At 41.2% G+C, this 23,787-nt stretch overlaps 1 protein-coding gene across 6 annotated transcripts in view; it reads left to right on the forward strand.

Moving 5' to 3' along the window:
- The window catches only part of LOC137380760 (metal transporter CNNM2-like), a 263,880-nt gene extending 244,574 nt beyond the window's left edge, over positions 1-19,306 (forward strand). For all 6 annotated transcript variants that reach the window (XM_068053075.1, XM_068053076.1, XM_068053077.1 and 3 more), the window contains 2 exons: positions 12,200-12,378; positions 16,730-19,306. In XM_068053075.1, the coding sequence (XP_067909176.1) occupies positions 12,200-12,378; positions 16,730-16,936 (386 nt within the window). In that variant the 3' untranslated portion in view covers positions 16,937-19,306. The remainder of the gene's footprint in view (positions 1-12,199; positions 12,379-16,729) is intronic.
- Positions 19,307-23,787: the final 4,481 nt, after the last annotated feature.

Raw genomic sequence — 23,787 nt, forward strand, 5'->3', positions numbered from 1 at the left:
GCAGATTAAAAAGCAGGACCTCAAAAGTTGTAATCTCTGGATTACTTGCAGTGCCACATGCTAGTGAGTGTAGGAATAGGAGGATGGAGCAGATGAATGCGTGGCTGAGGAGATGGTGCAGGAGGAAGGGCTTTAGTTTCCTGGATAACTGGGTCTTTTTCTGGCAAAGTTGGGACTTGTACAAGTTGGACAGGTTGCACCTGAACTGGAACTAGACCAACATCCTTGCTGGGAGGTTTGCTAGTGCTGTTGGGTGGGTGTGGGGGGGTTAAACTAATTTGGCAGGGGGATGGGATACAGAGTGGAGGTACAGTAGGGAGTGATGCACAGTCAAATATAAAAGAGAAATTGAGTCAGTCTGGAAGGCTGAGAAAATATAGACCTGCTAAGGCACAAGTGAAAAATGCAAGGCTGGATTGCATCTATTCTAATACAAGGAGTCTTACTAGTAAGGCAGATGAATTGAGGACGACGATTAGCACATGGGATTATAATATTATTGCTATCACAGACATATGGTTGAGGAAGGGGCAGGACAGGCAGCTCAATATTCCAGGATATAGAATCTACAGGCGAGACGGGGAGGGGGTAAAAGAGGAGGTGACATTGCACTGTTGATCAAGGAGTCAATTACTGCAGTAAGGAGGGAGGATATTTTGGAAGGTTCCTCAGATGAGGCCATATGGGTAGAACTAAAAACAAAAAGGGGGCAGTCACTTGGCTGGGAGTGTACTGCAGGCCTCCAAACAGTTAGAGAAAGGTAGAGGAGCATATATGTAGGCAAATCTCAGAGAGGTGTAAAAATAATAGGGTAATAATAGGGGATTTCAACTTCCCCAATATCAATTGGGATAGTCTTAGCGCAAAAGGCTTAAAGGGGGCGGACTTCTTAAAATGCATACAGGGGAGCTTTTTGAGCCAGTACGTAGAAAGCCCTACAAGAGAAGGGGCAGTACTGGATCTAATCCTAGGGAATGAAGCCAGACAAGTGGTAGAAGTGTCAGTGGGGAGCATTTCGGGGATATAGTGACCATAACTCTAAGATTTAAGGTAGTTATGGAAAAGAACAAAGATTGTCCAGGAATAAATGTACTGAATTGGGGGAAGGGCGATTTCAGTATGATTAAACAGGATCTGGCCAAAGTGGACTGGGAGCAGCTACTTGTAGAAAAGTCTACATCAGACCAGTGGGAGTCATTCAAAGAGGAAATAGTGAGAGTTCAGAGCCAACATGTACCCGTTAAGGTGAAGGGTAGGACCAACAAGTCCAGGGAACCCTGGATGTCCAGGGATATAGAGGATTGGATCAGGGGGAGAAAAGGAAGCTTATGGCAGATTCAGAGCACTGAAAACAGTGGAGGCACTAGAGGAGTATAGAAACTACAGGGGGGTACGTAAAGTAATTAGGAGAGCGAAGAGGGGGCATGAAAAAACACTGGCAGGCAAGATAAAGGAAAATCCCAAGACATTTTTTAAGTATATTAAGGGCAAGAAGATAACCAGTGAAAGAGTAGGGCCCATTAGGGACCAAAGTGGCAATCTGTGTTTGGAGCCGGAGGACATAGGTGAGGTTTTAAATGATTACTTTTCATCGGTGTTCACTATGGAGAAGGGCGATGTAGGTGTAGAGATCAGGGAGGGGGATTGTGATATACTTGAACATACTTGAACTTGAGTACTGTGTACAATTCGGGTTGCCACACTACAGGAAAGATGTGATTAAGCTAGAGAGGGTGCAGAAAAGATTCACAAGGATGTTGCCTGGTTTGGAGGGCTTGAGGTATAAAGAGAGATTGGATAGGCTGGGTCTGTTTTCCCTGGAGCAAAGGAGGCTGAGAGGGGACATGATAGAGGTATATAAAATTATGAGAGGCATAGATAGGGTAGATAGCCAGAGTTAGTTTCCCATGGTAGGGGTGACTAAAACTAGAGGACATAGATTTAAGGTGAGAGGGGGGAGGTTTAAAGGGGATCAAAGGGGTAAATTTTTCACACAAAGAATAGTGGGTATCTGGAATGAGCTGCCTGAGAAGGTGGTGGAGGCAGGAACAGTAATGACATTTAAGAGGCATCTGGACAGGTACTTGAATGAGCAAGGCATAGAGGGATATGGAATTAATGCAGGCAGGTGGGATTAGTATAGATAGGCATTATGGTTGTCATGGACGCGGTGGGCCTGTTTCTATGCTGTACGACTCTAGGACTCTATAACATATTAGCATTGGAAGGGAGGAAGTATTAGCTGTTTTAGCGGGCTTAAAAGTGGATAAATCCCCAGGCCCAGATGAGATGTATCCCAGGCTGTTATGTGTGGCAAGGGAGGGGATAGCAGGGGCTCTGACACAAATTTTCCAATCCTCTCTGGCCGCAGGAAAGGTACCAGAGGATTGGAGGACAGTGAATGTGGTGCCATTATTCAAGAAGGGTAGCAGAGATAAACCAGGTAATTACAGGCTGGTGAGTCTAACATCAGTGGTAGGGAAATTATTGGAAAAAATTCTGAGGGACAGGATTAAACTCCACTTGGAGAGGCAGGGATAGTCAGCATGGCTTTGTTAGGGGGACATCGTGTCTAACTAACTTGATTGAATTTTTCGAGGCGGTGACTGGATGTGTAGATGAGGGTAAAGCAGTTGATGTAGTCTACATGAACTTCAGTAAGGCTTTTGATAAGTTCCTGCATGGGAGATTGGAGGTATGATCAGTAAGTTCGCAGATGACACGATAATTGGTGGTGTCGTAAATAGTGAGGAGGAAAGCCTTAGATTACAGGACGATATAGTTGGGCTGGTAAGATGGGCGGAGCAGTGGGAAATGGAATTTAATCCTGAGAAGTGTGAGGTGATGCATTTTGGGAGGACTAACAAGGCAAGGGAATATACAATGGATGGTAGGACCCTAGGAAGTATGGAGGGTCAGAGGGACCTTGGTGTACTGTCCCATAGATCACTGAAGGCAGCAGCACAGGTATATATGGTGGTTAGGAAGGCATATGTGATACTTGTCTTTATTAGCCGAGCATAGAATATAAGAGCAGGAAAGTCATGATCGAGCTGTATAAAACGCTAGTTAGGCCACAGCTGGAGTACTGTGTACGGTTCTGGGCAAAACACTATGGGAAGGATGTGATTGCCCTGGAGAGGGTGCAGAGGAGATTCACCAGGATTTTGCCTGGGCTGGAGCATTTCAGCTATGAAGACAGACTGAAAAGGCTAGGGTTGTTTTCCTTGGAGCAGAGAAGGCTGAGGAGGACCTGATTGAGGTATACAAAATTATGAGGGGCATTGACAGGTTAGATAGGAAGAAACGTTTTCCCTTAGCGGAGGGGTCAATAACCAGGGGCATAGATTTAAGGTAAGGGGCAGGAGGTTTAGAGAGGATTTGAGGAAAAAAATGTTCACTCAGAGGGTGGTTGGAATCTGGAACGCACTGCCTGAAGAGGTGGTAGAGGCAGGAACTCTCACAACATTTAAGAAGTATTTAGATGAGCACTTGAAACGCCATAACATACAAGGCTACGGGCCAAGTGCGGGAAAATGGGATTAGAATAGTTAGATGCTGATGGCCGATACAGACACGATTGGCCGAAGAGACAGTTTCTGTGCTGTATAACTCTATGACTCTATATTTTTACTGTGCTAAAACACTTGAGATGTGACCACGTTTGAGGCCAAAGCAGTTGTAGAACAGGAAGAGTTATCTTGGGGTCCATTAAATATTGAGGAACTAAAACCTATAGCTAACTTTAAGGTCAAAAGCAAGAAAGCCCGAGATCCTTAAAACTCTGGTTATTCATTTTGGTATTGACTCAGAACCAGAAGAAACAGGTATGGAACCTGAGACTGAAAGTAGCCTTGGTTGAATTCAAATGGAAAGAGAAATTACCATGCAAAAAATGGAATTAGTGTTTGAAATGCAAAGGGAGAGAGAGAGAGAGGCAAGGCAGTTTGAGTTAGAGGGAGAAAGACTGAAATTGCAAAGTGCGGGGCCACTAGCAATTCGAATACTGACCCCAATTTGGAGCAAAGCTCTGGTTTTTGAGACACTCACGATTAGTGTCAAAATTTAATGAGGATGAGGTCATAGTTTTACAGCACAGAAACAGGCCCTTCGGCTCAACACGCCTGCGCCGACCATCAAGCACCCGTCCTAACTAATCCCATTTTCCCGCACTTGGCCCACAGCCTTGTATGTTATGTTTCAGGTGTTCATAAGTGGGTTGGCAGTGGTGTAGTGATATTATCACTGGACTAGTAACCCAGAGACCCAGGGTATTTCTCTGGGGACATGGGGGTTCGAATCCCACCACAGCAGAAGGTGGAATTTGAATTTAATTAATGAATCTGGAATTAAAAGCTAGTCTAATGATGGCCATGAAACCATTGTCGATTGTTGTAAAAACCCATCTGGTTCACTAATGTCCTTTAGGGAAGGAAATCTGCTGTCCTTACCTGGTCTGGCCTACACGTGACTCCAGACCCACAGCAATGTGGTTAACTCTTACATTCCCTCTGAAATGCCTAGCAAGCCACTCAGTTGTACCTAACCGCTACAAAGTCAATAAAAAGGAACTCCCTTCCTAACAGCACTGTGGGTGTACCTACCCCACATGGACTGCAGCAGTTCAAGAAGGCAGCTCACCACCACCTTCTCAAGGGCAATTCGGGATGGGCAATAAATGCTGGCCTAGCCAGCGATGCTCACATCCCATGAATGAATAAAAAAAAAATCTAAATATTTCTTGAATGTCGTGAGTGTTCCTGCCTCTACCACCTCTTCAGGCAGTGTGTTCCAGATTCCAACCACCCTCTGGGTGAAAAAATTTCTCCTCAACTCCCCTCTAAACCTTCTGCCCCTTACCTTAAATCTATGCCCCCTAAGTATTGACCTCTCTGCTAAGGGAAAAATTTTCTTCCTATCTATCCTATCAATGCCCCTCATAATTTTGTATACCTCAATCAGGTCCCCCCTCAGCCTTCTCCGCTCCAAGGAAAACAACCCCAGCCTATCCAGTCTGTCTTCATAACTGAAATGCTCCAGCCCAGGCAGCATCCTGGTGAATCTCCTCTGCACCCTCTCCATTGCAATCACCTCCTTCCTATAGTGTGGTGACCAGCACAGTACACAGTACTCCAGCTGTGGCCTACCCAGCATTTTATACAGCTCCAACATAACCTTCCTGTTCTTATATTCTGTGCCTCGGCTAATAAAGGCAAGTATCCTGTATGCCTTCCTAACCACCTTATCTACCTGTGCTGCTGCCTTCAGTGATCTATGGACAAGCACCCCAAGGTCGAATCGTATATCTCTTTCGAGCAAACTGATCTCTGATTAAAGTGGCCAAAAGAGTTTTGGATCCTCCTTTTACAAGGTGAATTAGTGGGAAGAGCCCGCAAAGATTACTGCAAGTTGTTAGAGGAAACTTCTTCAGATTATGATATTGCACGACTGTGTGTCGGCAAGCAGTCTGAGAATACAGGATCAGTTGACTGGGATAGGTACTGTTAATGCATGGTTGAACTTGACCCCATGACCTCGATATTAACCACCTCAAGGACAGACAGGAGAAGGTTGGATGAGAGCAGATAAAGAAATAAGTATGGGAAATGTGTCCCCCTACACACCACACCTGTCTCCTTTTTTACAGTGGCATATATAGAGGCATCCAAGTGCTCTGTCGTGAACAGGCTGGATACCTCATTAACATATTTAAGTTGGGCTCCCACAGTGCAATTGCTTGCCCAATTTAAAATTTGTCGCTGCACGGATTTTCCGGGGTTCTGAAAACCCGGCAGTGAAAGGAAGGCGAGATCTGCCAGCTCCACAAGGTATCTGCCTCTTTGAGCACTCTTTGTGTGCCAAGAGGAACAGGAGTGCTCCTCCAGTTCTTGCAAGGAAGCCTTTGGCCTTCCCCCTCCTGATTGCTGACCTTTCTCCCCCACCCCTCCTTTCATGTTGTGGCCTTTCTGCCTCCTAGCCACAATCACCAATCTCCCCACTCATCAACGTCGCCCTGTTTGACCGTTCGCAAGTTTCTCTGGCTGCAGCCTCCTGGCACCAGTGTTGCTTCCTGGCCACAAGGCAAGCTGTCCATTTGGCTGGCTGCCAGGTGGGAAACATTTTTTTTTTAAAGTTCCTATCACTACATTCGGCAGGAGATCCATGTCCCTGGCCTTACCTTGTTCTTCCACCTGCCGCACCCTCCTGCCGTGTCATAAATATCAGCACCTGTTCCTTTGAATGATGTCAAGCATGTAGGTAAGAAATAGGATCGGGTGGGAGTCTAGAGGTAATGGTGCGGGGATAGGAGGGGAAGCTATTGTTTGAGATGTTCTGGTTATAATTGGATGGGTAGGAATGGAACCAAATAGGGCAGTCCCATTCTGCTAGACAATAGAGGAGAGGCATTGGTGGAGGATGAGAGATTGACCATGTCAAATGCGACAGAGGATGTTATTTGTGACTTTGATCAAGGCTGTTTGAGTGTTGTAGCAGGGGTGGAAACCTGACTGGAAATCTGAAACGTGGAGACACAGACAGATGGGCACAATGACAACACATTAAAGGAGTTTGTAGAAGAAAGGGAGGTTGGTGATGGTTCAATAGTTTGCAAAAGTGGGGGTGTGGAAAAAGTATGTTTCTTGAAAGGGTGCTGGAGGTTTTGAAAGGGAAGAGGGCAATACCTGAGGAATGAAGCTATTTACAATGTCACCTAGCATAGGAGCCAGAAACAAAATTAGGTAGTCAAAATTTCAGTGGGAATAGAGTCAAAGAAGTGGGTCTCAAGGAATCAGGAAGGTGAGAAAGCAAAGAGAAACCGGTTGATGTGGGTTGAGCTATGGCTTGGTGAGCATAGGAATTGGGGGGGTATGTGGCAAAAGCAATTGAACAAAGGCAGAGCTTCTGGCAATTGTACTTGGAGGCGAGGGCAGTAGAGAGTGATTTGAAGGGACAGTTGATGGTGGAAACAAAAACAGGGGTTTATCTTTGATCTCCAGGAGGAGTCTGAAATAGTGAGGGGTTTTGGCAGAGAAATGCAAGACCAAGTAGTGCTTGATATGGTTGAGCCTAATCTGGCGATGAATGGCAAAGCAGTTATATACTAGATACAATAAAATCTGTGCCCCATGGGGCTTGAGGGGGAAGGATTGGGGTTGGAGAGAGTAACAGTTTTACTGGGGACAAGGGCATCAAGAGTAGAGTTGGGGGAGTGGATGGAAGTGGAATTGGAAGAGGGTAGGGGGATGCGAGTGGTGGGGGATACAAGGAAGTGACTGGAGAAGGTTTTATCTCTGATCAGGACGATAAGAGTAGAGAAGCCACAAGAGCTGGCAAGGTTGAGGGTGGTCGTGAGTATGTGCAAGAGTTATTCTGGAGAGAGAGTTTGAGGGAAGACAGGAAGGCAGTGAGATAATGGGTGCGGGTGGCAAGTTGAGATGGAGATTAAAATCATAAGGCAAGAAGTGGCGGGTGGAAAGGAGGGAGGATGTTTCAGTGAAAAACTAGGGATGAGTTTTTGCAGGATGGTGGAGAATGAGGATTTTAAAGGAAAGGAGAGGGCGTGGAACTCCTGCATCTGTCCGTGTTCCTTTGGCCTTGTTGCTTGGAAGTGTGTGGCAAGTACCTGGGATAACCAACCTCTGTTTTCAGCACCCTGCAATCATGTGTTCTAAGATGAGATGATAATGTGAGGAATTGAGGCTGTGACCAACATTCGATCTTTGTCTATATGATTTCATTTTCCTTCTGACTTGCTTATAATTTTAAAACCTTTATTCCCATACCATCTATTTCTCCTTTATTTTATTACCTTTTATTTCTTTACAAAAAGTTTTTATCTTTGCTCCCTGACCCCTTTCAAATTTATTGGGTAAAAATATTCCACAGAATGTATGTGCATGGTGCCACTGAGTGGCAGGAATGAACTGCTGTTGAAGTATAAATTCTTCTTTTAGTCTAAGCCTATGACAGAGTTATCTAGAATTTAATTTCCACTAGTTTTGCAGAATAGTACTTTATCCTCTTATGCAGCTGGGTTCTGATTATTTTTTAAACTATAATAAAGGCATGGTAATCAAGTATGAAAGACTTGTCAGCCTTTTCGTATGTCTCATGCTCAATTCCTTGTGCTATTGGTCTCTTCCTCTTTGTCCATTTGTCTCCAGTGTGTGCAACTGTTCTTAATACTTTTATTTTGGAACACATTATGAAATGCAGTGTTCTTGTGTAATTGTTAGGCTTGTATCAGGAATATGCAATGACTTGGTGACATGCAGCTGCCTGTAGAAATTTTTATTCTGGTATTTCAAGAAATTCAGAAAAGTGCATATCAAAATATTTCCTGAATTTTTGGGAGCAGGCTTCAGGAACTCAACTAACCTAAAAGATTCCAGTTCTGCTGGTGATGAGTCTTTGATGTTCAGTCAACAAACACAGCCCATTAGATAATGTAGTAGACCACTCTATTGAGGGATCTGCTTTGAATACTATGATATTCCATCTGTATTACTCAAATTGGTGAGTTTCCGCAGCCCTAACGCGGGTTGATAGGTTAATTGGCCATTATTTGATAGGTTAATTGGCCATTATAAATTGCCCCTAGTATAGGTAGGTGGTAGGGAAATATAGGGACAGGTGGGGATGTGGTAGGAATATGGGATTAGTGTAGGATTAGTATAAATGGGTGGTTGATGTTCGGCACAGACTCGGTGGGCCGAAGGGCCTGTTTCAGTGCTGTATCTCTAAAACTAAAACTAAAGGTGGTTTGCGTCTATAATGCAAGTCCTACTGGGGACAGGGGAGCACAATTTATGGAGCAGCATTAAGCAACAATAGTGAATGGCCAAAACTTCTGTTATGTGATCCAGACTTATTCAGTGGGAAGAAAGCAGAAACAGAGATAGGTATTAGTCAGTTCCTCCCATAAAATAAAGCTCTTATTTTATATTATTTATATTTTAAAAATAGCTTAATGGAGGCACACTAGTGGGGATAGATATCTCTCAAAGCCTAACCATTTAAAACCCTTTAAGTGCTTTCCTCTGTTGGCAATAGTTAATTCAGCATCTTCCTCAGTTTTTCAAACCTACAAATGAATACACCCTGCTCCATTGTGGGAGAAGCGTAATTGAACACTCTGCTTTTTGGAGCTTCAAACCATGAGCAGCTGAATTGGCCAGATGTATGAGACTAATATTGAGCTCTTGCTTAATTTTGCTCATACCATAAACAGCAGTTGATTGGTTTTGTCTATAGGATTGTTTTATGAAAAATAATGTATTTTTACTGTGTTTTCATTTTGTAGAGTTTCTATAAATTTTGCAAATTCTGTAACCTGCATTTTTAAAGTGGGGGTTCAAATCTTGTAGTGATTAATATTTAAATGTTGTCAAAGGTGTTAAGTTTTCATTGCTGGTGTCTGAGATGCAGCCTAAGGACGATCTTTGGTTAATAAGGCTTTGACATGGTTTGAAGATCTGATTGCACAACACTGATCCTTTCCAGCAGCACATATAACAATTGTGTTGTCTACAAATGTACAGTTTGCAGGAAATTAGCCGATTGAAACTTGAGCAAAAAGTCCTAGTGTGACTGATTCATTGAAAGACTTCCAACTTGAAAATAGCAACTTGCATTTAATTAAGGAGAGCCAGCATCCATTTATAAAAGGCAGATCATGCTTGACTAATCTAATTGATTTTTTTGATAAAGTTACAGAGCAGATTGATGAAGGGAATGCAATGGATGTTGTCCATACAGAATTTAAGAAAGTGTTTGATAAAGTACCACATAAAAGGCTGATCTATGTCAGCTTGGATAAAAAAATTGGCTTAAGGACAGAAAACAGCGAGTCGTGGTAAATGGTGGTTTTTCAGACTGGAGGATGGTAGATGGTGGTGTTCCCCAAGGTTGAGTGCTAGGACAACTGCTTTTTTGATATACATGACTTGGATATTGGAATACAGAGTAGAATTTCAAAATTTGCCAGTGGTACCAAACTTGGAAGTATGGCAGACAGTGAGGATGATACCAATATTGACTGCAACAAGTCAGAAGTAGGCTAGCAGAATGGGCAGACAAATGGCAGATGAAATTTAATACAGAGAAGTGTGAGATGATGCAATTTGGCAGAAAGGATAGGGAGAGGCAATAAAGACTAAATGGCACAGTTCTAAAGAGTGTGCGGGGACAGAGGGACCTTGGGATCTTTGTGCACAGATCCTTGAAGGTAGCAGAACATATTGAGGGAGTAGTTAGTAAAGCATATGGGATCTTGGGCTTCAGAAATAGAGGTATTGAGTACGAAAGCAGGAGAATTATGCTGAACGTTTATAAAGCTCTGCTTGAGCCACAGGTAGAGTATTGCATCCAGTCCTGGTCACCACACTTTAGGCAGGGTATGAGGGTCCTTGACAGGGTGAAAAGGAGATTTAGTAGAATGGTTCCAGGGATGAAGGATTTTAGCTACAAGCTTAGGTTGGAGAAGCTGGGGTTGTTCTCCTTGGAGCAAAGGAGATTGAAGAGAGATTTGACATAGGTGTGCAAAATTATGACAGGTTTAGATAAAGTAGACAAAGAATAGCTGTTCCCATTAGTTGCTGGTACAAGGACTAGGGGACACAGATTTAAGGTTTTGGGAAAGAGATGTAGGGGGCATGTGAGGGGACTTTTTTTTGTAGTGACTGGTAATGACCTGGAAAGTGGTGGAAGTAGAGATGATGAATGATTTCAAAAGAAAATTGGATGGGTACTTGAGGGAAACAAACTTTCAGGGCTACAGGGATAGAGCAGGGGATTGGGACTGACTGGATTGCTCTACAGAGAGCCAGCATGAACTTGCTGGGCTGAATGGCCTCCTTCTGTGCCATTGAGTTTATGACTCTATAAAGTAGTAAAACATCCCAAACAGCTTCACGGGAGTGTTGTTAAACATAATCTGGCACAGAGCCACATAAGGGCTGATGATCAAAAGCTTGGTCAAAGAAGTAGGTTTTAAGGAGCATCTTTTATTTCTTTATATTTATATTTAGAGATACAGCACTGAAACAGGCCCTTCGGCCCACTGAGTCTGTGCCGACCAACAACCACCTATTTATACTAATCCGACATTAATCCCATATTCCCTACCACATCCCCACCATTCTCCTACCACCTACCTACACTAGGGGCAATTTACAATGGCCAATTTACCTATCACCCTGCAAGTCTTTGGCTGTGGGAGGAAACGGAGCACCTGGCGGAAACCCACGCGGTCACAGGGAGAACTTGCAAACTCCACATAGGCAGTACCCAGCGCTGATCCTGGGTCGCTGGAGCTGTGAGGCTGCGGTGCTAACCACTGTGCCGCCCTATTGGTGGAGTGAGAGGTTTAGGGAGGAAATTTCAGAGCGTAGGGCCTTGGCAGCATAAGGCACCAATAGTGGAGTGATTAAAACTGGGGATACGCAAAAGGCCAAAGTTGGAGGAATGAGGAGTTCTTGGAGGATTGCAGGACTGGAGGAGTAGCAGAGGTAGGGAGGTGCAATGGACGGAAATTTTAATTTTGAGATATTGGTGGACTGGAAACCAATATATGTCGGGGGGCACTAGGGAGGCTGCATGAATGGGACTTGGTGCAAATTGGGATACATGCAGCATAATTTTGGATGAACTCAAGTTTATGAAAGTGCAAGACAGGATGTCAGCCTGCAGAGCGTAAGAATAGACAAGTCTGGAACTAACCAACATTGATGAAGCTTTCAGCAGCAGACGGCTAAGGTTGGGGTAGAGACGAGCGATATTACAGACAATAGTAACATCTTGATTCTCCATGAAGACAGAATGGTCCAAAATGTTAACTAATTAAAACATCTGCATGCACTCAAAAGTGAGTATTGTGTGAAAGTCTTAGTTCATGCAAGCACTATTATTCAGGACATAGCCATCAGCATGCTTTGATGTAGCCACCTTAGCTTGATGCAGCAAAGTTTCTAACCTGACTAGAGTTTGTGCAAATGCACAATGTGGAGTAAGTGATCTTTCTTGTCTGCCAAGCTAGATCCTATAAATATAGGGAAAATTCGTCACATTTTCCTACAAGCCTATTTAGAGATTGAATTTGAAATTGTATCCTAATCCTGAAATAATTGTTCTGAACACATGAGTATATGTCAAAATGCTCACCTATTTCAACTTTCCAGCAATTTTTTTTTTTGCTCAGATAATCGATCTCCACCTCGAACGTGTGGCTTAAATCATTCAGATTCTTTGAATCGGGGTGATCGAATTGATTCAATAGCATCGCAGATGGGGAGCAACAACAGTCAGCTAAATTCTTTGCTCCAACTGTATGTTCCAGATTATTCAGTGCGTGCTCTGACTGACTTGCAGTTTATAAAGGTAAGGTTAGGTGCGATTATGCCTTTTAAAATCCTCTTTTCTCTTCTGGAAGATGCACAGTAACAGAAAATGGTCTAATGGTTGATAATCCCACAGTTCTATTTCTGTTTTTGCAGAAATATGTAGCACTTTCTTCAGAGAGTTATAGAATCACTTATGGCATAGAAGGAGGCGATTCAGCCCATCGAGTCCATGTCGGCTCTCCGCAGAGCAATCTGGTCAGTCCCAATTCCCTGCTCGAACCTCGTAGCCCCGTAAGTTTATTTCCTTCAAATGCCCATCCAGTTTCCTTTAGAAATCATTGTCTCTGCTTCGTGCCTGTCCAGCTAATTGTTCTCACACCCAACATAGGAATTAGCTCCAACTGTCACACCTAAATTTTCTATAAATTTGGGTAAAAATCAGCCCAATTCATTATATTTGGATCATACGTTCACATCACTTAAGAGGAAGATAGATAGTTCTCACACCAGACATAAACAAAATTACTGATTTATTCACTGATAATGATTTACAGAACAGTAACAGTGAGTTGTTGAAGTCAGCCCAAATAACACAGCAGCTTTGGGCCAGTTCTTGAAAGGGTTAATCAGACATGTCTGTCATTTGAGTTCCTTTGGTTGGCAGTGTTTGCAGAACTTCTTAGAAAAATTTGTCAGTGGAGTAGCTGCCTGATCCCTGCTGGTTGCAGCCTTTATCTAAATTAGATGGACTTTCCTGTCTGTGGCATTGCATCTTATTCCAACCCTGTTGTGGTTAGGTAATTAACTGCTGCTTCAAAAGTTTCCACATTTTATATCCACATGAGAATTCAGTCTGAGAAGAATTACTTTACTCAAACAATTAACAGCAAGTTCAGTAACATATGCAAAAGCATGCTGATTGTCACCTGTAGTTTTTATGAAGAATTGTTTATGTTTGGGCTATTCTGATTTAGATAGTGTAATTGATTAAGTTCCCAAGGATGGGTATTAATTGTTTCTAGCAACAGGGTGTGCTTCATTCCTATTAATCCAGACACAAAGCTGTGGGACTAACTGAATTCCTCTTTAAAAGAGCCAGTGCGGACTCCAGTGGGCTGAATGGCCTCCTACAGTGCTGTACTGTTCTGTTCTATGATTCTAAGTCTGTTAATACATCTCTCCATACTTCATACAAAGCTAAAAGGGTAAATGCCATTCATCCAGAATGAAGTTGTAGATGCTGTTTTGAATATTGTTTTCCAATGTACTGAACTTGTTCTGAGTGCCTTTGTGCCTTCAGTAGTTAGTTGGATGAAACTGAAATTGTCAACCAATTAGATAGCAAAGGGGTTGTATCTCTTTACAGGAATCAGATGCAAATCAAAACAAAGTGGAAAGTGTAAAAATTACGGAGGCAAGGGATTAGAGTCTGAAAGGATGAAAGAGAAAAAAATCCAATGAAGCAATAGATCAGGAAACAGAAACTAAGAGAATCTGATAAGTCCAAGATAACACAAGTATGATTGAGAAACTGTCATTTGACTAATCAGTCTGTTGCTTCCAGCTAAATTGTGTACAGTTTGTATTGCAATAATGTCTCATTCATTTTAATCTCCTCATGGAAGGTAACACTTGCAAATAAAAACTGATGCCTGACCTGATGGTATAAGCCATCAAGAAAACAAAAATCAGAACATATTATTCAGCTTGGCCTGTTGCATTCCACAGGCGATAATCCTGTGATCAGAACAAGAATATTTGATCATTTTTGTCTTTTCTTGTACCACTAAATATTTTATTATCCCCATGGAGATCAACAAACCAAAAAAAATTGAATTTACTGACCGACCCCAATAGAAAAACCAAATGGACTAGATTTCACTTTTATAAATTTACTCCAACAATCAGACAAAATTCAACATGCAATAACAGACAAATCATGGTCAATATATGTAGTTTACAGATTACACACTAATCATCAGATGCAACAAAGATCTCATGGATTTACTGGGCAGTCCTCTCAGCAAAGATGGTGCCAAACAGCCACAAAGTTCTTCAAAACTGTGAACTACTTCAGGTAGATTTCCAGCTCCTCTCCTCCAAGTTGCAGGCACTGATGTCGTCGATAGCGAGTGTTGCCGTTTTCCCTTCAGTGTTTCGGTCTTGTTACCTCTCGATCGTTCTTGGGCTTGCTCATGACAATCTTGATGGCGTGGTTCCACCAATATTTCTTCAAGTCATTGAAACTAGCTGCCTCGTATTTGCCAATGGCCAGCTCCCAGAATCAGCTTTCTCTTCATGCAACTTGTTTGCCAAAAAACCTACAGCCTGCTTGGACTCTGCAATCTTGAAATCTGAGCTTGGATAGCTCTAGTCACATGCCTCTGGTCAAATGACACTGTCTTACAGGTTCCAACCAGTTTCAGTTTAAGTTTTTAGTTTCACTTTTAAGTTAGGGTCTGTCTCAAAAAAAACCCCAGCTTTGATACCAGCGTCAGTGCATCTAACAGAATTCAACAAGTCATCTGTTCCGGCAACAGTCTGCACAAGCACTGGTCCTGCAAACTCTGGATTCCATCACACCTTTCATGATTAGGTATTTGTGCAGCATCTTTACCAGGAATTAATTGACGTGCCACTGAATCTGATGCCTCTTGCACAAACTTACTATTTTTTGAAATTTATTTCCTTAGTCTAGTTTGTAGATTACTAAATGTTTTTGTTCACGCCCTGTAGTCCTATGATCTGATTAAATAGCCTGCTTGCCTTTGTGCTGTTCATGCATTTTAAGGAACTGGACCATACTCCCATTCCATCCTTTATTTCCTATTCAGAATAAGGAGCATGGTTTTGGAGCACCAGACTTTGAGGGAGAGTTACAAAGAACAGAAAAGGGAGAGGAAGGAATTCAGTACTTTGGAGGCATAGTCCTGCAACTCTTTGCCTTTCCTAACCTGACCTATTCAGTCAAAAATGCACTTTATCAGCAGTGTCACGTTGTCAATTTTAGTGCCTTCAGCAGCGTATATGTCGCTAATTTATTCTTGATGAATTACAGCTTACTCATTTTAGATTTATTCTATGATCTCTGAGCAGAATAAAGCAGTTATAGGGGAATTAGTTTCTCAAAAAATAAAGTACATGGTAAATATTTTTTTTTGTGTTATTCAGACATTTTGGAGACTAAATGGCTGGTTTGATTAATATCTTGTTTCAATGCCCATAAGTAGTTTTATTTAAATTATCGCTTAAGCGACTTTTAAATTGAAATCAAGAATGTTGCGAGTAAATTGTAACAGTTTTATGGTTAAACCTTTAGTTGCCAAGATAAATTTTTGAACTGATTGTACTTGGACTGTTGTAATTTTGGTCAAAGGCAGAAATTTGTTTTAAAATCATTACTTTTACCTCTGCTTAACATAACTAAGCAGAATGTAGCTTGTTTTAATATTTGTGTTTGGGGAAAAAAATTGTTGTATCCCTATGCAAGGAATAAGTGCCTCAACTCTTTAACTACATTATGATGGTTTACTGTGTTATTTAAATGTGCATTTGATTTTCCCCAATTTGCTTCATTTATAAATGCAAGTGTTAACTGCCTCTTTACACATATGTAACTTTCTCAAGGATTCACTTGAAAACTTTAGGAATGTTGAAATTGGTTGGACTTTTGTAAAAGTAATGTAAATAACACTCATTTATCTAATTTTCATTAGACTTACGAAAATATTTTTGTTTTAAATGAAGGAAAAGGTAGTGATTTAAAAAAAAAATCATTCATGGATGTGGGTGTCGTTGGCAAGGTCAGCATTTGTTGCCCATCACTAATTGCACTTGTTTTTAGTGTTAGAGATACAGCACTGAAACAGGCCCTTCGGCCCACCGAGTCTGTGCCGACCATTAACCACCCATTTTATACGAATCCTACACTAATCCCATATTCCTGTCACATCTCCAACTGTCCCTATATATTTCCCTACCATCTATCTATACTAGTGACAATTTATAATGGCCAATTAACCTATCAACCAGCAAGTCTTTGGCATGTGGGAGGAAACCGGAGCACCCGGAGGAAACCCACGCAGACACAGGGAGAACTTGCAAACTCCGCACAGGCAGTACCCAGAATCGAACCCGGGTCCTTGGAGCTGTGAGGCTGCGGTGCTAACCACTGCGCCACTGTGCCGCCCTTTTCACCTCGTGGGCATTTTGTTTTAAATTGAGTCTTGACGATTAGGAATAACTTCCTCTGTTAATTGGTGAGATATCCTAAGTAGCAAGAATTTGATATTTTAAATGAAGAATAGTTGTGTATCTTCAAAAATCTAAATAGTTTGTATGCATTTAGAAATATGTTCAGATTTATTTAACGTTTTCTCACTTTGTAGATTACAAGACAGCATTATCAGAATGCCCTGATGGCATCCATAATGGATAAAACGCCACAGTCATCAGACAGTGAAAACACTAAGATTGAATTGACTTTAAATGAGCTGCATGATCACTTACCTGATGAAACAGCAAACCTCCTCAATGAACAGAACTGTGTGACTCATAAGTCGAATCATAGCATGCATAATGAAGGCACAATATAGAATACCTGCAGGACTACTCCCTCGCTTATTTTTCAGAGAACTATTCCTGTATTCTGTACGCATGCACACATGCAAGCACATATGTCCACTGTCATGAGACCAAAGAGATGTGCCTCGGCGCAAGAAGGTGAAGGAAGACAACAGAGGTGGGTGACCTGATCACTAAACAACTGCCAAGATTCAGACAGATCCTCTGTACGCTGGTGGCTTGTTATCCTTTATTTTTGTGGGTTTTTTTTTTGTTTTCCTTGCACAAAAGGAGAATGGTAAAATATTGGAGAAAAAAAGTATAAAGCTACTTTATGGCTGAGAAGAGAAATGTGTATATTTTTTAATGAAGACCTACTGAGATTAACTGTGAGATTGTAAAACTTTTTCAAAAATTATGGTATGTGATTTAAGATGGTCATTGAAGGTGAATTTTCTAAATTTTGGAAATGCGTCCATTACTCCAGCTTAATTTAGTACGTGTTTGACATTTTAAACTCCCATTGCTTTAAATGGGACATTGTTGCATTTTTTATCCCAAAAGTGTTGGGGTTTCTGGGCATTTCAATTGTAACTTGAATATGGAAACTCGATTCAATATTTGCACAACACATCATTGACGTAATTGATTTCAACACTTGTATGCAAACTGTGAATAACACTCCTATATAGGGACTATAGAACTCCTTTGGAAGAAATCGTTACATTTACATAACAGTTAAATATGCCAAATCCATAAATGGAAGAATGTAAAAAAGGGTTTTTCACGAGTGAGAAACATAGCTATAATTGTAAAAGTGTTCTTATGGCAGAACTGACTATCACTACATATTGTTTAATCAACCAACTTTGCAAGTAAATTGCAGTTTGTATTATATTGTACAAAACTGACTTTGAGATGAATCATTCTAACTACAGTATTCATAACTGTGTATATATTAAGCACAAAAAATCTATGGATGAAGTGTAAGTTTCATAAGATTGTCAGTGAAATGACATTTATAATTAACAATGGTAAAGACTTTGTAGATTTACAGACTATTTATTTTGTATATGATTTATTTGTATATTTTGTGATTTAATTGCGTGTTTTGTTTATTATTCTATCATTCCACCTTGGTCAAAATGGTTTTATTCTAAATGGCATTTCATTCCAATTTTTTCCATTGTATTATTTCTCAATTTGGTATGAATTTCGGTTATATTCTTGGTGTTGCGTGCCTCTTCACTCTTCCTAGCTTTGTTTCCTTTAAGCAGTTATAAACTGGTAAAATCATTAATGGGGATAATTATGGAAATCTTAAAAGACTAATTTGTGGCCTGGAGTTGGTTAATGGAACTTTTCATTTTATACTTCAAAAGTGAATAACTTTAATAAAGAAATTATTCGTAATTAAATGGACACTGATTTATTATCAGGATATGCTTGAAAAATAGCAATTTTGCATCTAGAATAAAAAGTAAATGGGAACATTGACACTTTGTCCATAAATCCAGTAAACGACAGTAGACCTCTTCAAAGATTTGCCACATATAAATTATCTTAAATCATTTTTGTTGCTTACTTTGGGGTTATAGTACTGCTGTAAAAAGGAATTTAACCTGACCAATAATGTTGTACCAAGTATCAGGAATTTAACTGAATACCAACGGCTTTCATTGACATCTAATAATGGGAAATTCCCATATGTCTGATGGAAACCTTTCCGCATGTTATATGAAACAGATACTTTATCTGTTTACAGTCATTGCAAGGAATGTTGGTAGAGAACAACCCATTTTTTCCCCTTTATCACCCCATGTCAAGCATAGCACAGATTAGGTATCATGCCTTATCTCCAACTTTAGGAGAGTACCCTCAATTTTGCACCAGTGTGGCATCTATTTCCTGCATTGGCCCTCTGTATGCATCTCTGGGAGTACTGATATAAATTATTGGCCCGTGTGTTGGCCACTCCTGCTCATGAGGGGCATGAATTGCCCCAACTTATTTCACTTGGGACTGTTTTAGGTACTGCAGGAAGGGAGATTCATCTCATCATACTGTACTGGATTCAAATTCCAGGCCCTCAGAGATGGACAACTTCCTAACTTGAGCAATATTTAATTATAATTGTGTTATATGCTAGTACAATGCACATGAGCAATATTCTATTTTAATGTATTATATACTAGTACAATGCACTTGAGTAATATTTAATTATAATTGTATTATATGCTAGTACAATGCACTTGAGCAATATTTAATAATTATAATTGTATTATGCTAGATAAATGCAAATTAATATTGACAATTCATAGAAACAGTATATGTTATTTAAGTGACTGGTATGTTGACCTCTGGGAGGTTTACCAAGGGTTTGACATATTATGTATATCAAAAGTGCCAGTTCCAATAAAAAGTTTATTAAATAAGCTGCTATTAATTTTTTTTAATAAAAGACTAGCAGGTCAACTGCAAAATCTTTCCAGGTAAACAATTTAATCATAGGTTTTTTTTTTAGTTGAATATTTAAGTGTTTTACTAACAGCTGAGTTACTGTAGTTTACTAAAGTCATGGCTTTTGTTTTCCTCGTTCATGGGATGTGAGCTTCACTGGCAAGGCCAGCATTTATTGCCCACCCCTAATTGTCCTTGGGAAGGTGGTCATGAGCCACTTTCTTGAACTGATGCAGTCCCATTATGCTATTAGGGAGGAAGCTCCAGAATTTTGACCCAGCGACAGTGAACGAACAGTGATATTGTTCCAGGTCAGGAAGGGTTGTGACTTGGAGGGGCATTGAGGCTGAATGATTTGAAAGGACAGGATGTAAAAATTGGATCCCTGTGCAATTCTTGCCTTCGTGTTTGAGATTTGCCTTTGCACACAAGCCAAAAGCAACGTAGTACTTTCCTAGTTAGTAGCGTGTCTGCAAAGCTGTAAATAAAATTGACCGTTGAATTTCATTCTGTTTAGTGACATAGCTGGATTATATTTTTGTGTTTGGTATAAGAATGACGAATTATATCAAAAAGCGATTCAGATTTATCAATAGTTTTTACAGTTAACTTTGCAGCATTCGATTCTCAATATTGGTTCCTCCAATTCATATTTGGTATTAAAGCCAATATTTAACCCCAAAATCGGCAAGTTACCAAAAAATAATGAGGCTAAGCAAGAAACCCAAGCATGAGGTTACATTGAATCATATTTGTTGATTTTATTTTGGAGTAAAAAGTAATATCTCTCAACTCCCACTCTTCCCTTCAAAAATTGTTAATTTTGCTTAATAGGTAGTACTTCAACATCTGAATTGCAATGGTTGTGGGTTCAGCCGCCACCCCAAGATTTGGCATATCATCTGGACCGCCACCTCAGTGCAATACTGAGGGAGTACTGTCCGAGGTACTGATATTTGGATGATATATTGATTTGAGTTCCCCTTTGCCTGTTGTGGCACTAATTGCAGACAAGTTCTACCAGTGTCGTGGCCATTGTTCCCCTCAGCCAACAGCCAAATAAACATTAAACTGCTTATTCATCTGTGTGCAAAATAGCTGTTATGGCAATTGTAGTGTTTAGATAGTAAATTAGAAAAAAAGTCAGAGCTTCAAAACATGTGCTATATATTTGTTAGTGCGTGCAGTTTACTGAAATAGCTATCATTAATGCAGACATTTCGGATTATAGGGAACTTCTTGTACTTAACTATGGCAGCAAAGTACCATCAATATTTATGCCGCAATCACGACTTCAAAGTAATCCTTTTTATGGAAAGTTTCTTGGATCTTTTTCTTCCTTTTGTTGCCAATACAGCGAGCTTGGGCAAAACAAAAAGTTTCACTCAGTGCTCTGCAGGCAGCCTGTTGACAATTTGGGTAGTCACATGAAGGGTGGGGCCAATTAGGGCCCAAAAAGCGGAGAATTTTGTGAAGGCAGAGAGCATGACTGTGGTTCTACAGGTGTACTTTGCATCTCTCATCATTAAAGAAGAGGATTCTGCCAATGTCAAGAAGCAAAGACGACTGTAGTGGAGAAATTGAATAGGATAAAAATGAAGAGGAGGTACTTAAAAGGCTACAAAGAATGTGTAGTACAGAAGCAATAATCTCAGCCCAACTGGTCCATGTCAGTGTTTATGGTCCACATGAGCCTCCACCCATCCTTCATTTACCCCTATCAGCATAACCTTTTATTCCTTTCTCCCTGGTGCTTACTGTTTCCCCTTAAATGCATCTATTTCCGTCAGCCACTCCTTGTGGTAATGAGTTCCACATTTTAACCCCTCTAGGTAAAGACGTTTCTCCTGAATTCCCTGTTGACAGCACTCAAAGTAGGAAAGTCACCCAGTCCAAATGGGATGCATCCTCGGTTGCTGAGGAAAGTGAGGGTGGAAATTGCAGAGGCTCGGACCGCAATCTTCCAATCCTCCTTGTATATGGGAGCGGTGCCAGAAGATGGAGGATGAAAAATGTTACATCCCTGTTTTTTTTTAAAAAAGGTAACCAAACTAACTAACAGATTTGTTAAAGCAAAATCATATTTTTTGATGAAGTAACGGAGAGGTGAGTAGTGCAGTTGATGTATATGTGGACATTCAAAAGATGTTTTCTAAAGTACCTCATAATAGAAATGTTAAAATTAAAGCCCATCTCATAATAGAAATGTTAAAATTAAAGCCCATAGAATTATACAGCAGTGGCTGCCTGGATATGGAATTACTAAAGGACAGAAAGCAGAGAGTAGCAGTGAACAGTTGTTTTTCAGACTGGAGGGAAGTATGCAGGGGTTAATGTTGGGACCACTGCTCTTTTTGATGTATAGTATTGAACTTGACAGGTGTACAGGGCATAATTTCAAAGTTTGCATATAAAACAGAACTCTGAAATGTTGTAAACAGTGAGGAGGATAGTAACAGTCTTCAGGAAGACACAGGCAGACACATAGCAAATGCAATTTAATGCAGAGAGCCAATCCATAAATTAAATAGTACAATTTTAAAAGGTGCAGGAACAGAGATCTGGGGTGTGCGTGCACTGATATTTGAAGGTGGTAGGGCAAGTTGAGAAAGCTGTTAAAAAGGCATATGGGATCCTTGGCTTTATAAATTGAGGGATAGAGTACAAGAGCAAGGAAAGATATGTTAAATCTTTACAAAACACCAGTTAGGCCCCAGCTGGGGTGCTGTGGTCAATTCTGGGCACCAAACTTTAGGAAGGGTATCAAAGCCTTGGAGAGGGTACAGAGGAGATTTATTGGAATGTTTCCAGGGATGAAAGGTTTCAGTTACATGAACAGATTAGAGAAAATGGGCAAAAGCAAAATACTGATGATTCTGGTTCTGTCTGTTCTGATGAAAGGTCATCAACCTGAAACATTAACTCTGCTTCTCTTTCCGCAGATGCTGCCAAACCTGCTGAGTATTTCCAGCAATTTCTGTTTTTATTAGAGAAACGGGGTGGTTTTCCTTGGAGTAGAGAAGGTTGAGGAAATTTGATCGAGGTATTCAAAATCATGAAGGACTTGGTGGAGTAAATAAAGAGAAACTGTTTCCAGTGGCAGAAGGATAGGTAACCAGAGGACCGAAAGTAAAGGTAAAAGATCCAGAAGTAACATGAGGAAACATTTTTTTTATGTAGCGAGTTATGATCTGGAATGTGCTGCCTGAAAGGGTGGTGGAAGCAGATTCAGTAATAACTTCCAAAAGGGAATTGAATAAATATTGAAGTGGAAAAAAATTGCAGGGCTATGGGGAAAGAGCAGAGAGTGGGACTTTCTTTCAAAGAACCAGTACAGGTATCATAGCCCAAATTTGTGCTGTATCATTCCATAAATTAATATGAACTTGATAAATGACTTCACTTGCAACTGGGCGGGGGTTGTGGTTGGTGGGGGAACCAGGGAATCCACCCCTTCACTAGCAATGAACTCCATCAGCCAGGCCACTGCGTTGCCACCCTCCTCCATGTCAGGCGGGCTCAGTTGGTAGAAGTCTACCTTCTGAGTCAAAAGGTGGTGTGTCAAGTCCCACTCCAGAGACCTGAACATAAAATTCTAGGCTGACATTCCAGTGCAGTACTAAAGGAGTGCTGTACTTTTGGAGGTGCTATCTTTCAGATGAGGCAGTAAACTGAGGCCCTCTATGCTCTCGAGTATGCATAAAAGACTCTGTGGCACTATTTCAAAGAAGAAGAGAGTTCCAACCAGTGTTTTGGTCACTATTTTAATCCCTCAGTTAAAATCACTAAAAACAGATCATCCTGCCATTATTGCATTGCTATTTGTGGGATCTTGCTGTGTGCAAATTGACTGCTATGTTTCCTACAGTGACTGCATGTGACTATATTACAAAAATGCTTAATTGGTGGTAATTTGCGTTGGGACGTCCTGAGGTTGTGAGCTGCTAAATAAAAGCAAGTCTGTCTATCTTTGCTCCAGCTCATCACCAATGACTGACCGCCCCACCACCAGCACTGACTGCAGTGCACAGAGTGGCCATGCCAGCTCTACCTAGTCCCACCTCCAGGAACCACAACTCCTTTGGGGGATCTGGGCCACAGTGCGACAGCAGATCAGGATATTCATCAACCATCCACTGCACCCCCACCCCTGACTGCTTCCAGACAGCACAAGGGCACTGGAGGACACAGGAGATCCCATTCACCACTGCCAGCTGATCCTTCTCAGCGAAGACTAAACAGATCTGGGATCACTAACACAACCATCCCCTACGCCCCCAGCCAAAATCCAGGTTCCCTGATCCAGTCAAGAGCAGCTCAATTGTGGGGTCTCCAGGCTACCTCCACCCCAGGTGGACTCTCCAGCCCTGCTGGATGCACAGCAGGAACTGGCCTTAAAATTGTGCCCACTCCATCCTCCAGC

Source organism: Heterodontus francisci, chromosome 20, assembly GCF_036365525.1.
Source record: "Heterodontus francisci isolate sHetFra1 chromosome 20, sHetFra1.hap1, whole genome shotgun sequence".
Taxonomy (NCBI): Eukaryota; Metazoa; Chordata; class Chondrichthyes; order Heterodontiformes; family Heterodontidae; genus Heterodontus; species Heterodontus francisci.